General features: G+C 42.3%; 2 protein-coding genes across 15 annotated transcripts in view; one reads left to right on the top strand and one right to left on the bottom strand.

Annotated features, from left to right (window-relative positions):
* SNW1 (SNW domain containing 1) overlaps positions 1–6,618 on the bottom strand; it is a 93,694-nt gene extending 87,076 nt beyond the window's left edge. The window contains exon 1 of the mRNA XM_033952770.1: positions 6,480–6,618. Within this exon, the coding sequence (XP_033808661.1) occupies positions 6,480–6,493 (14 nt within the window). The 5' untranslated portion in view covers positions 6,494–6,618. The remainder of the gene's footprint in view (positions 1–6,479) is intronic.
* ADCK1 (aarF domain containing kinase 1) overlaps positions 6,502–22,090 on the top strand; it is a 296,483-nt gene continuing 280,894 nt past the window's right edge. For 5 of the 14 annotated variants that reach the window (XM_033952756.1, XM_033952762.1, XM_033952761.1 and 2 more), the window contains exons 1-3: positions 6,586–6,718; positions 13,218–13,330; positions 13,885–14,029. In XM_033952756.1, the coding sequence (XP_033808647.1) occupies positions 6,680–6,718; positions 13,218–13,330; positions 13,885–14,029 (297 nt within the window). In that variant the 5' untranslated portion in view covers positions 6,586–6,679. Of the gene's footprint in view, positions 6,854–13,217; positions 13,447–13,884; positions 14,030–16,663; positions 16,866–21,503; positions 21,531–22,090 lie in introns of those variants that run through there. The other 9 variants (XM_033952759.1, XM_033952760.1, XM_033952758.1 and 6 more) reach the window with 9 other exon arrangements.

Here is a 22,090-nt window from a genome sequence, read left to right as displayed (position 1 = left end):
ATTTTGCACCTTTGACACAAGGGCTGATATTTGACAATTTTCAGGGTCAATTATAAAAGAGAGTCTAGTGATATGTAGTAGTAGTAGTAGTCTGCCTGAATGTTTTTCTACCTAGTGCCATCTGAAAGAGGAAATATTACTCTACAAGAGTTATATTTATTTCTTCAACATCAAATGCTGAAAGAAAACTCCTAACCACTGCTTCAAAAAATGAGTTGTAGAAGTTTCATCAACAGAAATCTTCAAAGACTTCAGCGGATCCAGAACACTGCCACTGCGGCTAGGTTGATCTTCGCAAAAAGCAAATTCGATCATGTTTCTCCGCTTCTGTCAAAACTTCACTGGCTTCCGGTGATTTCTAGGATTCACTTTAAATGTACCTGCCTAATTTTCAAGATCCTACATGGCATTCTTCCTCCCCTAATCCCACTATCCTGGAATTCTTCGAGATCTGACACTACCAGATCCACCCACATACTCAAACTATCTTTCCCCTCGTTAAAAGGTGTCATGTATGCAGGTAAATTAGGGAAATCCCTTTTCTTCAAATTCACTGAGCTTTGGAATAACCTCCCTGCCCCGCTGCGGAACCTAAGCTCATTCCAATTATTCTGAAAGCATCTGAACACCTGGCTTTTCTCCAAAACGTAAAGCTATCTATTTAAAATGTAAAGCTAGCTATCCTCCTCTTAACCTCTAATTTCTTATTATGTCCTTCCCTCATTTATTGAATTACCTGTAAACCGTGTCGAGCTGTATCTTTATGGAGATGATGTGGTATACAAACTTAAGATATAATTTAGTTTAGAAATAAATCAGGTTTTCTCCTCAAAAATACTTCCTCATTCCATCAAATAGGTGGCCTCTGTACTATTTTGGAATGCCAAAAAAATAAAATCATTTGTAATGATGAAAAGATTCAAAACAAATTTGATGGACTACATTCTATTTATGCTTCAAAAGAATCTGGCATCATGTGATCTCAAAGATACATCAAAATCTTAAAATAAATACTTTCATTTCAAACTATTTGACAAATATTACCAACATTGAATCCTGACGTTCAGTCTCTCATCAGCTCCCAAAATCTTCACAATCCTCCCCCCCCCCTTTTTTTTTTTTTATAAAACCACAATTTTTAGCTCTGGCTGTAACAGTAACAGCTCTGACGCTCATAGAATTCCTATGAGCGTCGGAGCTGTTACCAACATGATTTTGTAAAAAGGGGGAGGGAATGCATTTTAAAAGCTTTGAAGCACAGTCTGAGATTGATGCTGTTGGCTTACATCATTTGTGTGGTTGTATTATCCTATCCATGAAGAACCACTATTACACTTTCCTAAACCTGAGATAAATTTACATAACATTTCTCACACATATTCATCATGGATATCCTGGAAACCTGACCGGTGGTTCCACAGGCCAGGAATAGGAGCCACTGCTCTAGGATACAAGTAATATGATACTCCTCACATTTCATTTGCATTTGGCACTTGAGTGTATCTGTAATTCTCCCTGCTCAGCTAACCTATGTTTTGGCAGAAAGCAGCAGCTACAACTATCCCTGGGCATCCTTTGCCAGAGAATTAAGAGCTATACAAGTAGATAAGAGGCAGGAAGAGCAGAGAGGTGTACACAGATTCAAACCTTGCATTTTTGAAGAACATATGTTACTAAAACTTGTATGTCAAAGCATCTTACATCTTCTAGTCCTAACATCCATTGGAAACAGGAAAATAGTGTTTAGTTTAAAACAAAGTCTGGTCCAGCTCCCCAGACTAGTAGAGCCTGGAAAAGCCAGAGTTAGCAACCAAAGCCCATTCCGCCCCACTCATTATATAATAGCAACGTCTACTGGCCAGGCAATTACTGGGCGCTTAAGCAGCACTTTATCCATTTTTCACATGAAGGAAAAGGGAAATATATACCTTCTTTTCAGAGATGATGAATCCAATTACTTATACAAATCCTTCATTTATAATTTTACTATAATATGTAGGCAAAGTAAACCTACAGACCAAAGTCATGATTTGATTTTTGTTCTTTAAATTAATTCTTCATTTTCATCAGGCGAACTTACAATTTCCATTCTCTCAACTACGTTAAGACTAGAGCAAAATAACTGAATTGAAGTGGCAGCAATGCTACTTCAGGAGTAAGATGAATTTTTATAATCAACAAATCAGACGATTCTTAATAAGCCCTCCAAACTTTACACAGTAGTATCATTAATTTAATATACGTATAATGCAAAAGATACAGGAAACAGAAAAGAAAGGTCATGCAAATTCAAGATGTGTACAGTCTTAACTGGCACACACAGGGTATGAAAGTCAAGGAAGCTAAGGGCTCCTTTTACTAAGCTGCACTAGCGGTTTTAGCACACGCTTAGCGCACAATAAATTGCCGTGCGCGCTAAATGCTAATGCCACCATTGATCTGGTGTTAGTTTTTGGCATATAGCGTGGGGTTAGCACGCGCTAATCTGCAGCGCACGCTAAAAATGCTAGCGCAGCTTAGTAAAAGGAGCCCTAAGTTTAGGTCTGCAGATTAATGGCCTCTTTTACAAAGCCGCACTAGCGGCTGTGCTGCGCTAATGGCCCCGAAGCCCATAGAGATTTAAAAGGCTTCGGGGCTGTTGCCGCACGGCTTTGTAAAAGAGGCCGTAAGTAAATTAATGGGGCTGAATACTGCTCTGTTTTCATATAAAAGTACAATATAACAAAAAAAAAAAAAATCCAGAATCAATAGATTAGTACTTTAGAAACACTCAAGATAAACATTTTCTCTAATGGAGTTTAACATGGAAGAAAAATGAGCAAATGAATAATACATTACAGTAAATCCTTTGCACACAAGGGCATATGAAGGAGTAACAGTTCACTGCAAATAGATGCCAGATTAAGGAGGAAGCCCTTCCCTATTTTACAAGGTGTTCTCCTTATTTTTTTCTCTTCAAGATGTTTAGTGAAAAACATGAGAAAAATACCCCATTGATATGCATAATTATTCTGCTTTCATTGTGGCATTCTTCTATATGTGTTTTCTTTTGTAACCCGCATAGATTCTTGGTTCTGCGGGATATGAATATTTTAAATAAATAAATAATGAACTTGGTACTTTAGATAGATTGTGAGCCCACCCAGCAATGCTTGAGTACCTAACTGTAAACCAGAAGGCCTTGAGAATGCGCAGATGTTCAAGGCCCAGGCAAGAGGCAGGAACTTCTTTTACCGGCATGTCCTGTGGGCTGCGTGCCGGTGCCAGATGGGGGGCAAGATTGAATGCTGTTCAGGCAAGAGGTGCAGGTTCACGCAGGTGGGGGTGCCGGTTCATGCGGGTGGGGGGGAGGGGGAGAGAGCGATGCCGGTTCGGGAGGGGGGGGGTGCTCGCAAATCGAGTCAATGCTCAATTTGTGAGACAAGATTTGCGAGAATGTTTTGCTCGTCTTGCAAAACACTCGCAAACCGCATTTCTCGCAAAACGAGGTTTGACTGTATTGTAAACCGCTTAGGAATTAGATGGTATAGAAATTTTAAAAATAAATAAATACATTACATTACATTACCTAAAATAAAATAAATTTATATTGCAAACCGCTCAGTTCTGGCTTGTACAGTTGTAGCAGCATACATAGAAAGTGTGAATACATAAATTAAAATATTTCTCTGGGGAGGGAAAAACATAAAATGGGACTTGCTAGACTTTACAGGACCTGGTAATGGAGAACTGGAATTCCTAATATTCATTATTATAATCTGGCTTGTTTATTAAGGAATGCTAAGGATTGGCTTCTGGAGCTCGATGATTATACAGTACTCATTTGTACTTTGAAAAAGCTGTGTTCTATCCCTTACATTTGAATTATGTGCTTCAGGCAAACACCAGATCCCTTCCACATTGTTTTAGAGGTCATGTGTTATTGTACCCCTTACAATTAGCCTGGAGATTCTGTTGTCCCTCTGGAACATTCAATATAGCAAATGTGATTTTTTAAAAATTTTATCTATAGCAGGCAATTTAGACTTTACTCCAGGATTGGAGAAAGTGACTTTTCATTCTTTGGAATGGGTAAGGGGCCTAGTGGTTAGGGCAAAGGAAAAAACTGCAGTGATGATGTACAAGATACCAAGTCTTTAATGAAAAGTCACAAACAATATATATAAAAATATAATCATAAAACAGTTTGTATCCGAAAGGATTGATGAACCCGGACCCGACACGGTCTGTGCTTCAAAGAAACACTCCTTCCTCAGAGGTCCTAATGTGAGTTAAAACATAAATAACCTGATGGATAACAGCTGGAATCAGCAGTAAACAGCTGAACAGATGTAAGGGCTCCTACATAGTGCAGGGCAAAAATGAAAGTTAGGGCTGCAGTCTCAGCATCCTGAGGTTGCAGGTTCGAGCCCAGTGTTACTCCTTGTGACCCTGGGCAAGTCAATTAACACTTCATTGCCCCAGATATGCTAGTCAGATTGTGAGCCCACTGAGACAGATAGGGAGAAATACTTGAGTATCTGAATGTAAACCATTTAGTCTATAAGTGGTGTATAAATATTAAAATAAAGGAGTGAACATAGAGGGTTTATTCTAATGGTACTTTACTATTCATAAATCTTGAATTGAATTCACTCCACTTTCTGATTTTGAATCTTTGGCCTGATTGTTGTCAATGGAGTTAGGTACTTGAATATTGCCTTCAGATATTGAATGCTTTCATGTCTTATTTGTAGAATGTCACTTTTGAGTTTTACACAGAGCTTAAGAACATAAGAATTGCCATACTGGGACATACCGAAGGTACATCAAGCCCAGTATCCTGTTTCCAACAGTGGTCAACCCAGGTCCCAGGTACCTAGCTAGATCCCAAATAGTAAAACATGTTTAAGCATATAAAGCTGGTTGAGTTTTATCCTCCATTATGTATATTACATGTAACACAGGTTATGTCCTACAGTGCAACAATTTTGGAAAGAGGTACACAGGTATTTGGAATACTTATTAAAGCAGGCTGCTCCATTCTCTTCTTTGGGATTTTTGTTGAGATATACGTTGGGCATTTGCTTCAATTAGGAAAGGTGGGAGATTGTTCCTGGGACAGTGGGGATACAATGCTTGTTACAATATTGGATTAAAGCAAATATTCTTTCGTTTTGGCACTGGAGGAATGCTTCCTGTGCTTTGATGACATCAGAAGTTAAAGATGCTAAATCAAGCCACCATAGGAAAAAAAATAATTTTGGATGACTTGGGAAAAGATATGTTCAAAATTTATCTTCAAGGGCTCACAGTTTAGTTCTTAACCAACTGGATTTGGGATGTGTATACAGCAACATTTGCTGTCTCCTGACCAATCTGGGGGGGGGGGGAAGGGGAGATAGGGTTGGAAAAGGTTCTTGGAAGGAGGCCTTTTGATTTAGATTACTAGTCATGGGAGGTTATAATAGCCAAAACATTCCTTGATGGTTTACTTCAACTCATATCATACTTGGGGGATGAGTTTGGGGAACTTAGAGGAAGAGGTTGTTTATTGTTTTGATTTTTGATAAACATTTTGATGCTTTAATGATCCCGCTGTGCAATATATTGCAATGTCTTTTAGGTAGCTGGTTGACTAGATCAGTGGTTCCCAACCCTGTCCTGGAGGAACACCAGGCCAATTGGGTTTTCAGGCTAGCCCTAATGAATATGCATGAAGCAAATTTGCATGCCTATCACTTCCATCATATGCAAATCTCTCTCATGCATATTCATTAGGGCTAGCCTGAAAACCCGATTGGCCTGGTGTTCCTCCAGGACAGGGTTGGGAATCACTGGACTAGATGATTGTGGGTACAAATTTTGCAGTATCTTGTTTTTAAATAATCATTTATGTTCTTTGCTATGAATGAGAAGTTCTGTCCCGTTTTATGAATGGCGTTCTATTTCTACTTTATAAATTTTGTTGTTTTTTTTTTTTATTGTACATGGCTTTAAATTGTTATAACTAAGGCGATACATCACGTTTTGGACCTGGTACTTTGTTCTAGCACAGGGGTGTCAAAGTCCCTCATCAGTCGGGTTTTCAGGATTTCCCCAATGAATATGCATGAGATCTATTTGCATGCCCTGCTTTCATTGCATGCTAATAGGTCTCATGCATAGTCATTGGGGAAATCCTGAAAACCCGACCGATGAGGGACTTTGACACCCCTGTTCTAGCAGGTCACGGGGCTGTCTGGATTGTTTATATAAAAGAAGATGGAATGCACCAGCATTAGCTAACCCCTCCCCCCAACTCATACATCTACAAACTGCGTTTCCTCTGTGGTCTTCGAGGCTTTCCCATGCGTATACCTACAGAAGGTGGTCCCCCCCCCCCCTCAACTTTCCTCTCTGGTCTGCTGACTCTTTTAAGGCCAAATCTCTTCCTAAGGTAATGGAGCGGAGACCCAGCCTACGAGCCTCCCGCCCCCGCCAGCAAGGCTCGCACTCACCTCGTCAGCGCCATCTTCCTCCTCCTTACACCTCAGAGAGCCGCGGCCTGACGTCACGCCGCGCGGCCAACGTCTCTCGCCGCGCGAGGCGGCGCCCGGTGCGCATGCTCGGTGGCGCGAGGCGTCCCGGGAGTCGTAGTCCGCTGGCGGAAGCGACGGTCGGGCCTGGCGGCAGCCCCGGCCGAACGGCTTGAACTGGAATGAAAGGCCCGGGTCACCTCGCAACTGGAGCCACCGAGGTGACTGGTGAATTAGTTATGCTTCTTCTTTCCCCGCTGCTGTACAGTAGGACCGGTAATAACGACGGCCCGGCCACCTTTGCACCTGCGGGTTGACCCACCCCCGTTGCAACCGATACTCTTCCCCCTCCAAGTGTGAGTGGAAATGCTCTACGAGTACTTTTATGCCACCTTCCTTCATGCCCTCTGGGGCCCCCCCCTTTTTTTTTTTTTTATCTGGCACCTTTTTCGAAGTTTCCCGCCTTGCAACGTCAGTTCTCTTGCGGCTTTATGACGTCATGACACAACGAATGACGCGGGCTCCATTGCAGATCAACTCCACCTCCCATTCAGCGTAAAATGACCTACTCTGCCCCCCCCCCCTATTATTCCCCCTGCAAGAAACTCCCCAACCCCTATAGCAGGGGTAGGGAACTCCGGTCCTCGAGAGCCGTATTCCAGTCAGGTTTTCAGGATTTCCCCCAATGAATATGCATGAGATCTATTTGCATGCACTGCTTTCAATGCATATTCATTGGGGAAATTCTGAAAACCCAACTGGAATACGGCTCTCGAGGAACGGAGTTCCCTTCCCCTGCCCTATAGGTTCCACCGGGCTATCCAAATGAGATTGTAAGCTCTTCTGAGCAGGGACCTTCGATTTATTTATTTCAATTTCTATCCCGTTCTCCCAGGAGCTCAGAATGGGTTACAAGTAGACATTCACAATCGTTTGAAAACAGACTAGTCATGACAACAAATAGGTTACAGTAGACAATAACGGAGCTTATTCTAGAGAGCAGACTGGTCATAGCGAAGAGTCCTAGGAGAATTCTATTGAGGAGGCAGTTTTTAATGGCCCGATTGGCGGAAGAGGAAGGTCATTAGTGAGTCTAGCGACCTGATCTGCGTGGGTAATCGGTTCCATAGCTGAGGTAGGAAATGGCTGTAGGATCTTTTGCACGCCGTACTCATTTGGAGGGATATCTCTGTGGGAATGCTGAGTCTTTGCTCTGCTTTGTTCTGATTGCCTGTGAAATGTACAGCGCTGAGCTAGGAAGACCGTAGCCAGTCCCGTTTCCATCTGACACACTGCTAGAAGCAGCCTCTTCAGCACTTTCCATATCCGGGCAGGAGGTGAGCAAGGGAATCGTGCTATTGCATTTAAAAAGGTTAATTTGCTCCGTCCCATTTTATCAGCGATTTTCGTGTACTTTAAATAAACATGGCTGAGAAAAATCTGCTGTAATATTACAGATACATCCTATAATTGTACTAAAGATCACAAAAGCAGAGAAGGGGTGTCAGGAGTATGGTGTCCCATTTCTATTCATTTGTGATAAATACATTTTATATACTGTTTTAACCTATAGCTCAAAACTGTGAAAAAGTGACAAAGCCAACCAAGAATACTTCCACACAATCCTGTGGTCACAAATATAATTCTAAACTTTGGTTTATACAGAAAATTCAGTAGTTGGAATGTAAGGCCCAGGCCGGGCAGACTTTATATCTTGATTGGGGCTAAACAGGTCTGGTTGGGCTGGAGAGGGCTTCAAAGGCAACTCCAATAGTTGAAAACTATGACAGTATCTGGCAGATTCTGTGCCCTGAAATGGCAAGGATAGATTAAATGTGCATATATTGTATCATCTAATATAATAAAACTCTAAGCGCGCATGCGCACTCTTACCTGCATGCTTCCGTTTTCCGTGAGCTGTAGGTTCCCACAGGTAGGAGTGCGCATGCGCGCTTGGCTGTGGCAGTGGCCAGTTGACAGAGGCAGCAAACACGCACGACTCCCCCCTCCCACCCTCACTCACTCACCCACTGCCAGAGAAACATCGCTATGGCTGCCTGCATTGGACTGCGAGGAGGTCATTGGGAGTGCTGGCGGCGGTCACATGCACAGAATTGGTGCTCCAGACCTTCATCCAGGAAAAACGGCACTACCGGTAGAAGTTTATTTTTAAGATTAAAGGTGCTGCGGCGGCTCCTCTCACGAGCAGCACCTGCGTCGGAGAAGGCTTACGACGCAGGCAGCGATCCTGAGAGGAGCCATGGCGGCACCTTTAAACTTAAAAATAAACTTCTACCGGTTGTGCCGTTTTTCCTGCTGTGCCCTCTCTTTCAGTGAATGAAGCATAGCGGCAACGAACAGTTTTGATGAAGCAGCCAGTGTGTCTAATCTGGAGGAGAGAGATCTCCTTGACCACAGTGAGTGCGATGGTAGGCCAGACCGGAAGGGAAGGGGGGGGGGGTTAGGGGAAATGCTGCTGCTGCACAGGGACCTGGAGGGGAAGGTAAATACCGCTCCTGCTGCTGCTCAGAGAAATGGACGGGGAGGGAAATACTGCTGCTATTGCTGCACAGGGAAGTGGGATGGGGGAGGGAAATGCTGCTGCACAGGGAATGGAGGGGGAGGGAATGCTGCTACTGCACAGGAAAGTGGGGTGGGAGAAATGTTGCTGTACAGGGAAATGTTACATAGGGAGCAGGGAGCGAAACAGATAGATAGAAAGAAAGACAGACAGACAGTGGGAGGGAGGGAGACAGAAAGAAAGGAAGATAGACACAGGGGCAGGAAGCGGGACAGAAAGGCAGACAGAGAAAGGGGGCCAGGGAGAGAGAAATACAGCAGGAGGTAGAAAGAAAGAAAGACAGACAGATAAGTATTCTAGCACCCATTAATGTAACGGGCTTAAAGATTAGTATATTATATGCACGGCAGTTGAGAAAATGCGCTGATAGAGGAACTTTTAGGAAGCTCCTCAAAACACAATTGTTTGTCAATGCTTTTTTATAGGGTCTGATTTGTCCTGTTTAAGGAATTACTATGCATTTAAATTTTTGATGTTTTGTTCCTTTCTTGTGCTCTTTTAGCTATTATGTATATGCACATTTGTAAACCGCCTAGGAATTAGATGGTATAGAAACTTTTAAAATAAATAAATATTCTATGAGTTTATCTTATTGAGCAGACTGGACGGACTGTATGAGTCTTTATCTTTCAAAATCCTATATGGTATCCTCCTTCCCTTTATCCCTCTTTCTTGGAATTCCTCAAACCCTAATACCACCAGATCCTCCCACAAATTAAAACTATCCTTCCCCTCGCTAAAAGGCATTTCCCACACAGGAAAGCTAGGGACCTCCCTCCACTTCAAAATCACTGAGCTCTGGAACAACCTTACCTCCCCTCTTCGGAACTTGAGCTCTCTCCAAGTTTTCCGCAAACATCTGAAAGCCTGGCTTTTCTCAAAAAATGTAAGTCTCCCTCCAACTTAGGAATCAAGGAAACTCTTATATCTTGGCATCCCAAGTCCTCTAAATTTTCTTCACACTTCTACCTCTAACCCTCTGTTGTAGTTCCTTCCTATTTCTCCTACTGTAAACCGCGTCGAGCTCTACGAACGTGGAGATGATGCGGTATACAAACCTAAGGATTAGATTAGATTAGATTATCTGCTGTCATCTATTATTTCATTTATTTATTCATTCATTCAATTTTTTAGACCGTCCTCCCAAAAGAGCCCAGAACGGGTTACAAGTTTACAGATATAATATAAATTAGTAATACAATAGTTGGTGTAAGGACTACAAATAAGAATAAGACATATAGGTTGTTTGGAAGATAAGTTCTCCCACCATTTGTTTGGATCTATCTATGTTCTCCTGTAACCCATTCTGAGCTTTCTGGGAGGTTGGGATACAAATCAAAATAAATGAATAATACAATATAGGTACAGTATGAGTTAACGATAGGATAGGTGGAGTGAGGACTTCAATTAAAGATAGGTCAATTTTAACAGTAGAGGCACAGACTTCTTATGGTGGTAGAACAGTTTCTATACCCAGTGTGAGAAATCTAACATTTAAGTTGGGTCTTATTTCAGTTGCAAGTCAGTTGTAACTATTCTTTATAAGTCATTGGGGAGGGTTTCTGAGATAGCATGTAGGAGATCTAGTTAAAGTTGGTTTAGGGTTAGGAGTTATCCTTGTGGGTCTTAATTAAGTAAAAAGATGGGTTTTTACTGCTCTCCTGAAGTTTAATAATCCTGTCAGTGATTTTAATGATTGTCGGAATTTCATTCCATAGTCTGAATAAAAAGAGAGTAAACACGTTTGTGGGCAGTTTTTAGCAGAAGGGCTCGTGCTTACGGAATAGCAAATCTTCTTTTGCATTATGATTGTAGAGATCGATTAGGAATATAGGTTGATAGTTTTCCTGACATGTAGGCTGGGACCATTTTGCTAAAGAATTTGAGGACAAAAGTCAGCGCATTGAAGATGCAGCAGTTCCATATGGGCAGCCAGTGTACAGCGGCCATTCCTGGGGTCATGGATATTCAGATTTTTCAGACGTTGTAATCATTATAGGTTCTTTGTAGATAGCCCCACAAATAGTGAATTGAAGTAGTCCATGCGTGATAGGACAAAGGCGTAGATCAGTTATGCAAATTCTGCTTCGGAGAAGTATACCTGAATTTTCTGTAGTTGGCGTAGGTAATAAAAAGAGGTTGATACAACTTGGGAGACATGCATAAGCGACAGGTCAGAGTCAAGTATAACTCCCAGGCTGCAGACTTCGTCTTCTGCTATGAAGGTTGCATTATCCCAGGAGAAGGAAGGATGTGGGTGAGCACAGTTTTTCTTGTGAATCCAGAGAAGTTCGGTTTTGGATGCATTTAGTTGTAGCTTATTTGCAGTCATCTAGTTTTTGAATTCAGATAGGCAGTCTTTTAGTTTTTTTATTTATGCATCACGTTTCATTCCGAGTGGGAGGTAGAGCTGGATATCATCTGCAAAGGAGTGAATCTTAATACTGTATTTTGAAGCGATGTTGAATACTGGTCTAATGTACAAGTTAAAAAGCAGTGGTGATAGCAATGCACCTTGAGGTATGTCGTATTTAAGTGGTTTGGGTTGTGATATGTTAGACCCCAGTAGTACACTCTGCGTTCTTTTTCTAAAAAGGAGGAAAACCATTTTAATACAGTGTCACAGATGCTAATGTTGATAAATCCAATTGAAAAAACTTGTAGTATTAAGACTAAGGGCTCTTTTACAAAGCCAAAGTAGCAATTCTGCGGCAAATGCACCAAAATCCATAGGAATTAAGAACATAATTGCCAAACTGGGACAGATCTAAGGTCCTTCAATCCCAGTATCCTGTTTCCAACAATGGCCACCCCAGGTCCCAAGTAATAATAATAATAATAATAACTTTATTCTTCTATACCACCACAATCTTGCGACTTCTAGGAGGTTTACATTCAAAAGAGCTGGACATTCAGCGATTTACAATATGTAGAAGGAGTACAGAGTACAGAGACTTTAAGAAAGCGCAATTACAAAATATACTGTGTGCTAAGAATTTCAGAGAGGACCTGTAAAGAAAGGTTGCGAATTTCAAAAACAGCGAAAATTACAATACTGTATACAGTTTGTTTAGAGATTCAGAGGGGACATATTAGAAGAAAGATCCTGAAATTACAAATAGTGTTCGATTAGGATTTCAGAGGGCATATTGGGAAAGTGAAAAGAACAGAGTGTTTGGTGAGATTCTGTTTAGGTGATATATCTGTCGAATAAGGTGGTTTTTATGAGTTTTCTAAAAGCATTGTAGGTCAGTTCAGCTTTATTAATGTAACTGTCTAAACTAGTCTAGCTAGATCCCAAATAGGAAAACAGATTTTATGCTGCTTATCCTAGAAATAAGTAGTGGATTTCCCCAAGCCATCTCAATAATGACCTACAGACTTCTCTTTTAGGAAATTATCCAAACCGTTTTTAAACCCTGCTATTCTGAAGAAATATTTTCTCCAGTTTGGTGCATTTGTCATGGGAGAATTACTACTGTGGCTTCTGTTGCATATATACAGGAGTCCGTACATTAGGTTTTCTGATCTGTTTGGTTTTTATTATTTTGGGATCTTTTTTTACTTCATTTTCAGGAGGTTTTGGAGCCAGAGGACCCCCATATTTGTGGCTACTCTGCTTGGGAGAGAGCGCAGACTCCGCAAGGGCAGACTGCAGCTTGTAGGGCAACTCCCAGCTGTACCTGATTAGCCAACCTGCTTTTTCCTGGGAGTCCTCTGGCACCAAAGCCTTCTGAAACGGAGTAAAAAGACTTGAAAATAATAAAACCAAACAGAGCAGGTCAGAGCACCTAATGTACAGATTCCTATGTATATTAAGAGTAACAAGATTATCCAGGTAAGAATCTATTGTTTTTGAAGCAGAAAAAAAGCTAAAATAGTTGAATAGAGCAGTCATTGAATAATTGAAATGCAGCAACTTTAGAGGTTATGCTGTCGATGTATTAACAGTAAAAACAGATGTGTATCTAAAGTCTTAGCAGCAGCGCAATGTAAGTAACTAGGGCAGATCAGCAGGGGTGAACGTTGGTAAGGTCGCTCCCTATAGTTGGTGTTTGTGGGACAAATTGTCTTCCTCCTTGCTTTTCAACTTTATTCCTCAGGCCTTACTTTTTTCTCTTTGTCATATTTGTTTTTAGCTCAAAATTTGGTCCCGGTGCTCTCGCCAAACCTATTTTCTTTGCCACCTAGCAGGAGAATGGGGCCAGAGGGAATGGCATCCAGCTTCTCCCTCCTATGATGATCAGCACAGGTGATGGAAGAGCCTAGTGACAGGAGGAGTGGGTTAAAAATGCTGGCTTTGTCGGCTCTATTCTCCTGCAGACTGGGCTATGGTGGAGGTCAGCACTATTTGAGCAAGATGAGGAGGTGAAGAAGAGTGATGATCACATGCCCTGCATTAGATGGGGGAGTAGCCTTTTTGACACCCAGGTTGCATGAAAAGGGAGATTTGACCTAATATGTACTGGGAGCTACTGTGGTGGGAGGGGGCCTACAGTTGTCTCTTGATTTACCCTTTCAAACTCTTCTCCACCCTGAGGATGTTGGGCAACGTTTAATTACAGAAAGAGTAGTAAATGCGTGGAATCATCTCCTGGTAGAGGTGGTGGAGACAAAGACTGTGAATTCAAGAAAGGACAGGCACATGGGTTCTCTTAGGGAGAGGAGGCGATAGTGGATGCTGTGGATGGGCAGACTGGATGGGCCACTTGGCCTTTATTTGTCATCATTCTTCTGTGTTATGGTCCTTCAGCCAGTTTATGATTCCCCTTAGCTTTCTCTTTTGTTGTCTCTCTTGCATATCAGTGTTTCTACCATGGCTAGAAGGACACTTAAACTGACCGCACTGGCCGCTGCAGCCCTGGCAACCTCTGGTTTTCACGTGTATGCCATGAAATATGTGGACCTTAATGATTTTGGCGTGGTTCGGATTGGAAGGGCGGTGTTGACGGTAAGGTTTGCTTCTGGGAGTTTCCGAAGAGGAGGGAGTGGATAATTTTACTGTTGTCAGATACAGGTCCTAGATGCAGTGAAATGGTAACTTTTGGGGATGGATCATTAAGTCCCTGTGAGTTCAGCAGTTCACGGAGGACCCATTCTCTTTGAGCGTTAGCCTGGTTCCTGATGAAGAAAGAAGTATCTTGATTTCTTCATTGAAATGAACATGGGTTAGAAAGTGTAAATCACGCTGCTGTTAACTGTCCCTGGCTCTGGCTCTGGTAATGAAGCCGCTATTCTGCTCCCTAAAGGAGCACACATACAAAATCATTAGTTTTCTCTGAGCAAATACATGGCTGGGTGTACAGTAATAAAACTTGGCTCAGGAATAGGCCTTTGAGAGTGCAATAAAGGGATCAAAAAATATTTAATGCGATGAATATTCTTTGCAAATCATGACATAAGGAAAGGGTCATGGATTTGTGATAGAACCAAAGCAGTTATATGCAGATTAATTTCTCTACAATCTAAGTATCGTACCTTGGGCACTGGAGGGTTAAAGGGCAAATTCTATAAGAAGCGGCCAAAAGTGAGGCGCGATTCAAGCACAATTGGGTGCTGTTTATTGAATCCCGCTGAGCGGCCCCTATTTTGGAGGCGCCCGTTAAAAAGGCCAGCTCTAGGCACAACTAAAAGTTAGGCGCCCATGCGAGCACTTAAGAGCAGTGATTCTGTAAGAAGGCGCCTAACACGTAGCCACGCCCACGTCTAACATGCATAGCGCCTATTTGTTTTTTGAAGGTCGCCTACATTTTTAGAGGCGCCTTGTTACAGAATCGCGCTTTCTTGATAGGCGCCTAGGTCTTAATTAGTGCTGATTAAAAAGCTTAATTGAGCTTGTTCTTCAATTTAGATAGGCGCCTCTCTAGTTGGGCGCCTCTGAAATAGGTGTCTAACTTTAGGCGCTGCTTACAGAATTTGGACCTAAGTGACTAAAGGAGGTGGGATTTGATCTACTTCCTTTCTGTGGTCACAATCAAAGCAGTTACATATTATATACAGGGACTGAAATTGTAGTTGGGGCAATGGAGGGTTAAGTGAGAGAAGGGGGTGGGATTTGATCTACTGCCTTTCTGAATTCAAGCAAGTGTTGGATATGCACTTGGGAGGATCTCTTAGAGAGAGAGGAAGAGATAACGGTTACTGCGGATGGGCCTTTTGGCCTTTATGTGCCATCATTTCTATGTTTCTGTGATTACAATCAATGCAGTTTACAATACATATTATATACAGGAACTTTGTATCTGGGCAGTGGAGGGTTAAGTGAGAGAAGGGGGTGGGATTGATATACTGCCTTTCTTTGACTACAATCAAAGCGGTTTATGTATTATACTGTATATAGGTACTATGTGATTTGCCCAGAGTCACAAGAAGCTGCTGAGGGAATCGAACCCAGTTCCTCAGGTTTTCAGGCTATTCCTCTCCTTATTTAGGATGTTTATGTTTATTTAAGATTTGATCTACCGCTCCTGCATTTTACTGACCTAAGTATCAAGCTAAAATGAAATTAGGTACTTGAGAAAAACTACCGTATCTTTCCCGAAGGCTCACAATCTAGCTGAAGTACCTGATAAACTAAAAATACATAATAACAACATATAATACATTTCCCAAAATCAAAGACATAGAAAATAGAAAGAATGAAAGAAGATAAAAAATTAAAAATAAAATAAAACAAATTTAAGAGATAGAAAAGTGTCTGAAGCAGCCTGATAGAAGTCATATTTTAGTGTAGGTTTTAATACAACTCCTGGCACAGCCCACTTCACAGAGCTTGAGAGCATCAAAGAAATTAACATTTCTAAAACATATATCCATTAAAACTGTTATATGAAATAAATAAATCCAAATCAACACGAATCAGTACAAATTAAGGCAGATTGCGGTCCCCATTCCATTATTTAATTTGGGAGAGCCATCTGAAAAAAATGTACTTTTAGATGTCTCTTAAAATTTTGAAATGATTCTTCCTTCGTTAACTCTACTGATAAATTGTTCCACAATATTGGAACCAAGTAGAAAAATGCACTCTTTCTGGTTGAGGCAAGGTGAGCCTTTGAGATATGGGGAACAGCTACTCTATTGTCATTTAAAGATCTGAACGAGCGACTAGGTGTGTAAAATAACACTAGATTAGAGAGATATAATGGTTGTAACTAGAGAATGACATGGTGGCTGTTACCCACTGGTAACCCAGCAAAATGGTGGGGGGAAAAAGTAGTCACCACGGGTACGGGGAGAAGGCCATTCACCCCTTCATGGAGCGGTGAATGGCCTTGTCTCCGCAGTTAAGGGAAGGAACATGCGCAGTCATTGATCGTGTGCAGCCCCCTCCCTCCTTTCTAAAGGTCGCCGCCGCCATTTGTCTGGGCATCTCCCTCCCTTCCCCTTCCCCTTCCCTTCAGGCAATTTAGAATTTTTTCTACAAGCTGCTGGAGCTGCGTGTGGCTGCCGGAAAGTCCTCCTCTGAGTCAACTGGAAACCGGAAGTTGCATCAGAGGAGGACTTTCAGGCAGCCACACACGGCTCCGGCTGCTTGTAGAAAAAAATTTCTAAATTGCCTGAAGGGAAGGAGAAGGGAGGGAGATGCCCGGATGGATGGCTGTGGCGGCAGCGACGACGTCCAAGAGACATTAGAAGCACTCACATCCTCGATAAAGAAGCAGACTTTGGAGAAGAGAGGCAGGAGGAAGGGAAAGCAGGAGATTGTGTTTAGGGTAATATACGGGTCATACTGAAAATCTTTGCTTTAAGAAAATGTCTCCCAAAAGGAAGCACAAGTCACTGAGGTAATAGCCATTCTTTCCTCTCTCTTTTAGTTAAATAAAAGGGTCTATTTACTAAGGCACAATGAGATTTTTCACCTAATGCAGTTTTAGAAAAGTTCTCTGGATAAATTTGTCTTCCGCTGACTTAAGTAAACATGCCAGACAAATAATGGAAGAAGGGAGAGGAGGACTATAGCGTTATTAGTCCTGCATGAAGGGCTCTTAGCCACATCGTGAGGTCACCACTGACGTTTGATTAGCTTGGCATTCAGTCAGTGTTTGCAAACAGACATGTAGAACAGAATAAACAGTAAGGCCCTGATTCTGAAAAGTGCCGTCCCGATTTTAGGCAGCTGTAGGCGTCCTACAGCTTTCTAATCAGCCAATCGGGATGCACGTTTTAAAAAAAAATGCTCCCCAGGCAGGCCGCCTATATTGAAGGCGAGGCCCGCAAGACACATAGGCCCTGATTCTGTATAGGACGCCCGGGAGAGGCGTCCTATTCAGAATCGGCCTAAACTAAACCCCGATTCTGTAACTGGCGTCCATGTTACAGACGCGGGTTAGAGAATCGGGTTAGATTAGACACGGCCCACTACACTTATCGCGGCAAGGGATCTCTCTGCCGCTATAAGTATAGCGGGCCGTGGCCCCCTGACCGATCGCTGGCAGGAGGGTGCCCAAACCCTCCTGCCCGAAGACGCACCCCCCCCCCCGACACTACCGACCGCCCCCCCCCCGATACTACCGACCACCCCTCCCGATATTACCGATCTCCCCCCCCGACATCGATCGCTGGCAGGAGGGTGCCCAATCCCTCCTGCCTGAAGACGCACCCCCCGGCGCTATCAACCCCCAAACCTCCACTCCACCAAACCTGTTCTTACGGCGAGATGGGTCTTGCACGCCCAGCCGGCAGGCCTGCCTCGTCGAAATGAGGCGGGCCCGCCCCTTCCCGGCCCATCCTGCCGAAGCCTAAGGCCTGATTGGCCCAGGCTCTAGAAGCCTGGACCAATCAGGCCTTAGGCATAGCGGGTCCGCCCATCCCCACTTAATCTAAGGCCTGATTGGCCAATCAGACCTTAGACTTAGTGGGGATGGGCGGACCCGCTATGCCTAAGGCCTGATTGGTCCAGGCTTCTAGAGCCTGGGCCAGTCAGGCCTTAGGTTTCGGCGGGATGGGCCGGGAAGGGGCGGGCCCGCCTCATTTCAATGAGGCAGGCCTGCCGGCTGGACGTGCAAGACCCATCTCGCCATAAGAACAGGTTTGGTGGAGTGGAGGTTTGGGGGTTGATAGCGCCGGGGGGGGGGTGCGTCTTCGGGCAGGAGGGATTGGGCACCCTCCTGCCAGCGATCGATATTGTCGGGGGGGGGGGAGATCGGTAATGTCGTGGGGGGGCGGTCGGTAGTGTCGGGAGGGTGCGTCTTCGGGCAGGAGGGATTGGGCACCCTCCTGCCAGCGATCGGACAGGTCGCGGCCCGCTATACTTATAGCGGCAGAGATATCCCTTGCCGCGATAAGTATAGCGGCTGCGTCTACTTACAATGTAGACCAGCATTTTGCTGGCCTACATTTTAAGCTTCTCCTCTACTAGGGAGATGCGTAGGGCTGCCTAGGTTCAGCCTAAGGCCCGCCTAAGGCCCTTAGACGAGCTTAGGCATCTTGCGGGTCTCCCTAGGTTTCCGGAGGCGCCTTCAGGCCTGCCTGGGGAGCATTTTTTTAAAAAAAACGTGCATCCCGATTGGCTGATTAAACAGCTGTAGGACGCCTACAACTGCCTAAAATCGGGATGCACTTTGGAGAATCAGGGCCTAAAGGTTTGGCTATGGTCTTGTGCTACCTGTGGGGCAATGAAGGGAAGGCGCAGGCGGGGAGCTGGCTCTACATCTCTTGACACTTTCCAGAAACAAAGAGCAACAGCTAAAACATCTCAAGAGCCACACTTAGCTAGCCGGCCAAACCCTGAGATAGGAAGTTCCCTTACCGTAAGGGGAAGGGAGTGAGAGAGATGTTTGGATCGCATGAAGGAGGATGGAGAGAGGGAGGGAGGGGGTGGAGAGGAGCAGACGCTGAAGGAAAATAGGAAAGAGAGATAGTGGGGAGAAGACGCTGAAGGGAAATGGGGAAGAGAAAGATGCCAGATTATGGGGGGAGCAGAGGGAAGAAGATGGGTGCCGGACCAATTGGGGGGGGGGGGGGAGAGAGGGAAGAGAGAGAGGCAGAGAGTGGATGAAAGGAATTGAATAAGGAGAAGATGAGGAAAACAGAAACCAGATAATAAAGGTAGAAAAAAAAAAGTCTATTTTCTTTTTCGCTTTAGGATAAAGTAGTATATTAGTTTTGTTGATAAACATTTATAAACAAAGCTCTACCAGCTGAACATCTCTTTCTCTAGTTCAGCAGCCAGAACTTTGATTTATAAACTCCCTGGGTATGGCGGTATACAAAAAAATAAATTATTATTATTATTATAAAGTGATTATTGTACAGAATATTGTTTCCTTTTATACTTTAATAAAATAAGTTCAGTATAAAACTATTCGAGGCTTGTGTGGATGGGATCAGATGGTTTGCGGGGATGGGACGGGGACGGCGACCAAGCTCGCAGGGATGGAACGATGAAGGGGACCAAGCTTGCGGGGATGGGATGGGGAGGAGGATGAGCTCGCGGAGATGCGGACAAATTTTTTCCCTGTGTCATTCTCTAGTTGTAACTCAAATAATGCCTATGTGCCAGCATCAGCATTTTAAATTTAATTCTAAATTCCATTGGTAACCAATATAATTTGAAATATAATGGAGTTACATGATCATAGATGTGTGATCGACCTAACAGCCGAATTGCCACATTTTGTACTGTTTGTAAACGTTTCAGTTGCCCAACTGTTATTCCCGCATATACCAAGTTGCCATAATCCAATTTAGATAGAACAAAAGCATGGATTAAAGTATGTAACGATTTCTCATTCAGGAAATCTCGAATAACTCTTAAAGTTGTCTTAATGCCCCAAATCCTTTCGCAACTGTAGATGAAACCTGCTTCTCAAAATTCAAATGACAGTCAATTATAATTCCCAAATACTTAAAACGATCTACTATCTCTATATGCTGATGGTGTAGTGAAAGATCTAGTTGGAGTGTTTCCTTGTCACCGGAAATACAACATGCTACTGTTTTTGACATATTCAATACTAGTCCATGTTCCCCCAACCATTCTTCTGTCCTATCCAAACCATCCAAAAGAGGGCTCAGATCCAATATTGAAGGGGATAAATCATAGACCAACAAAATATCATCTGTACTGATTCCTAATTCCTGAATTTGTCTTGTAAGAGGACTCAAAAATATATTAAACAGAATCGGTGAAAGGGCTGAGCCTTGTGGTACCCCACAGTCCAATAATCTATCACTGGATGATGTCTTTATTTTCAAGATACCTCTAGTTATGCTTGATGTAGAAAGCATACATTATGCACCTTATTATACATGCTGTGGTCTGTTGGAATGGCGTAAAATACAATAGGGAATGGTAGCCTTGAAAAAACATGTCGGTGTATCTACCCCTGTTTTGAAACGAGACCACACAGCTAAGTACTTTTAGTACATATTTATTAAAGCAGTAAAGTAATAATAAGTTAACAAGAAAACGTATTATCTCTGTATCCACTCATAGCATAATCTTTTGTAAGCCGCATTGCGGTATAGAAATCTGTTATGTTATGTTATGTAGAGGTACTTTTGGATATAGCCCTTATTTATATCATTTTGAGAACAAGTGCCACGAGCTAATTATTTCCAAGATAAGCACATAATAAACATTTCTGAAACCATCAAAATGCTATGAAGTTTTCAAAGGTCACTTGCACTGTAGAAACGTTGGCAATATTGATATTACTGGCAATTTCAAACACCAAAGTGCACACACCACTGATTGGCCACTGTTGGAAACAAAATACTGTACTAGATGGACCATTGGTCTGATCTAGTGGGGCTATGTTTTTGTTCTTAAGTCAATACCTTATCTTCAACTTGATCACTTCACACAAAGACATTTTGAACGTGCACTTTAGACTGTCGGTGCAAATAACATACATTTGGCAAATTTTTGTATGCAAATTGGTTTTGTGTACAACGTTCTTAGCATTCACATTTATCATTTCCTTTGCTCAAGTGATGTTTCAAACTACCTCTGTTTATGAAGTTTGCAAACAATACGTATCACATTCGAGTTTATTAAAAATTTGATAAAACGCTAATCATAAATTCTAAGCATTTTACAGTAAAAATTTAAAAAGGGGTCCAGTTAACAAACTATTAATAACATAACTACTTACATGAAAGAATAGGTTAGTGGGGAGAAAGAATTTAAAAGAAAAAAAAGAACAATTAAGGACAATAACATAGGGAAAGGGAGAAATCAATTTTAGTATAAAAAATAAGCTTGGAAAGTCTCTTAGATCAATTAACAATCGTATGCGTCTTTAAATAAGAAGTCTTTAAGGCCACCCTATTTATCTAAATTCTGTTCGGACCTTAAATATAATGGTAACAAATTCCATATTGTTAGGGCTATCATTGCAAAAGAAGAAGCTCTACAGTTACTAATGATTTTTAGGGCTGGGCCATGAAGAAGATGCTGTGATGCAGATCTTAAGGTTTTCTCTCGGAGGATCATGTGGAATCAGGTATTTATGGATAAAAGCAGGTTCCTTGGTTTTCATTGTTTTGTAGGAGATTAGAGCTATTTTGTAAGTGATACGGTGATGGATAGGTAGCCAGTGAGCACTTTTTAACAGAGAAGTAACGTGATCAAATCATATTTGTTGCATGATCATTTTATAGTTTGTGAGTCAAGTTTTATTATTGCTCATCCAGCCATTTATTTGTTACAGGGAAAAGTAAGTGGAGTCCGGTTGTTTTAAATGTGTGTGTCTATTTGATTGGTTAGGTTTTAATTGCCTTCATGAAGAGATTCATTCGAAGCAGTGTATAGCAGGTTCAACTTGACATGAAACTTAAAATTTTGTTAACAGCATAAGAATAGTAAAATGACCAAATAAAAACATAAAAGCAATGAAAGGTGTAAAACATGAAAATGGTAAATTGAATTCATCCAATAGGAATAACATGAATAGTATCAGAAATATGAACATTTAACAGTGCTGTAAAGTAATCATATAACAGAAATATGATATGTCAGTATAGTACAAAATATACCATAATGAGCAGCATGGAAGAACATTCA

This window comes from Geotrypetes seraphini, chromosome 7 (genome assembly GCF_902459505.1).
Source record: "Geotrypetes seraphini chromosome 7, aGeoSer1.1, whole genome shotgun sequence".
Classification (NCBI taxonomy): domain Eukaryota; kingdom Metazoa; phylum Chordata; class Amphibia; order Gymnophiona; family Dermophiidae; genus Geotrypetes; species Geotrypetes seraphini.
This window is presented reverse-complemented; position numbering and strand designations above follow the sequence as displayed.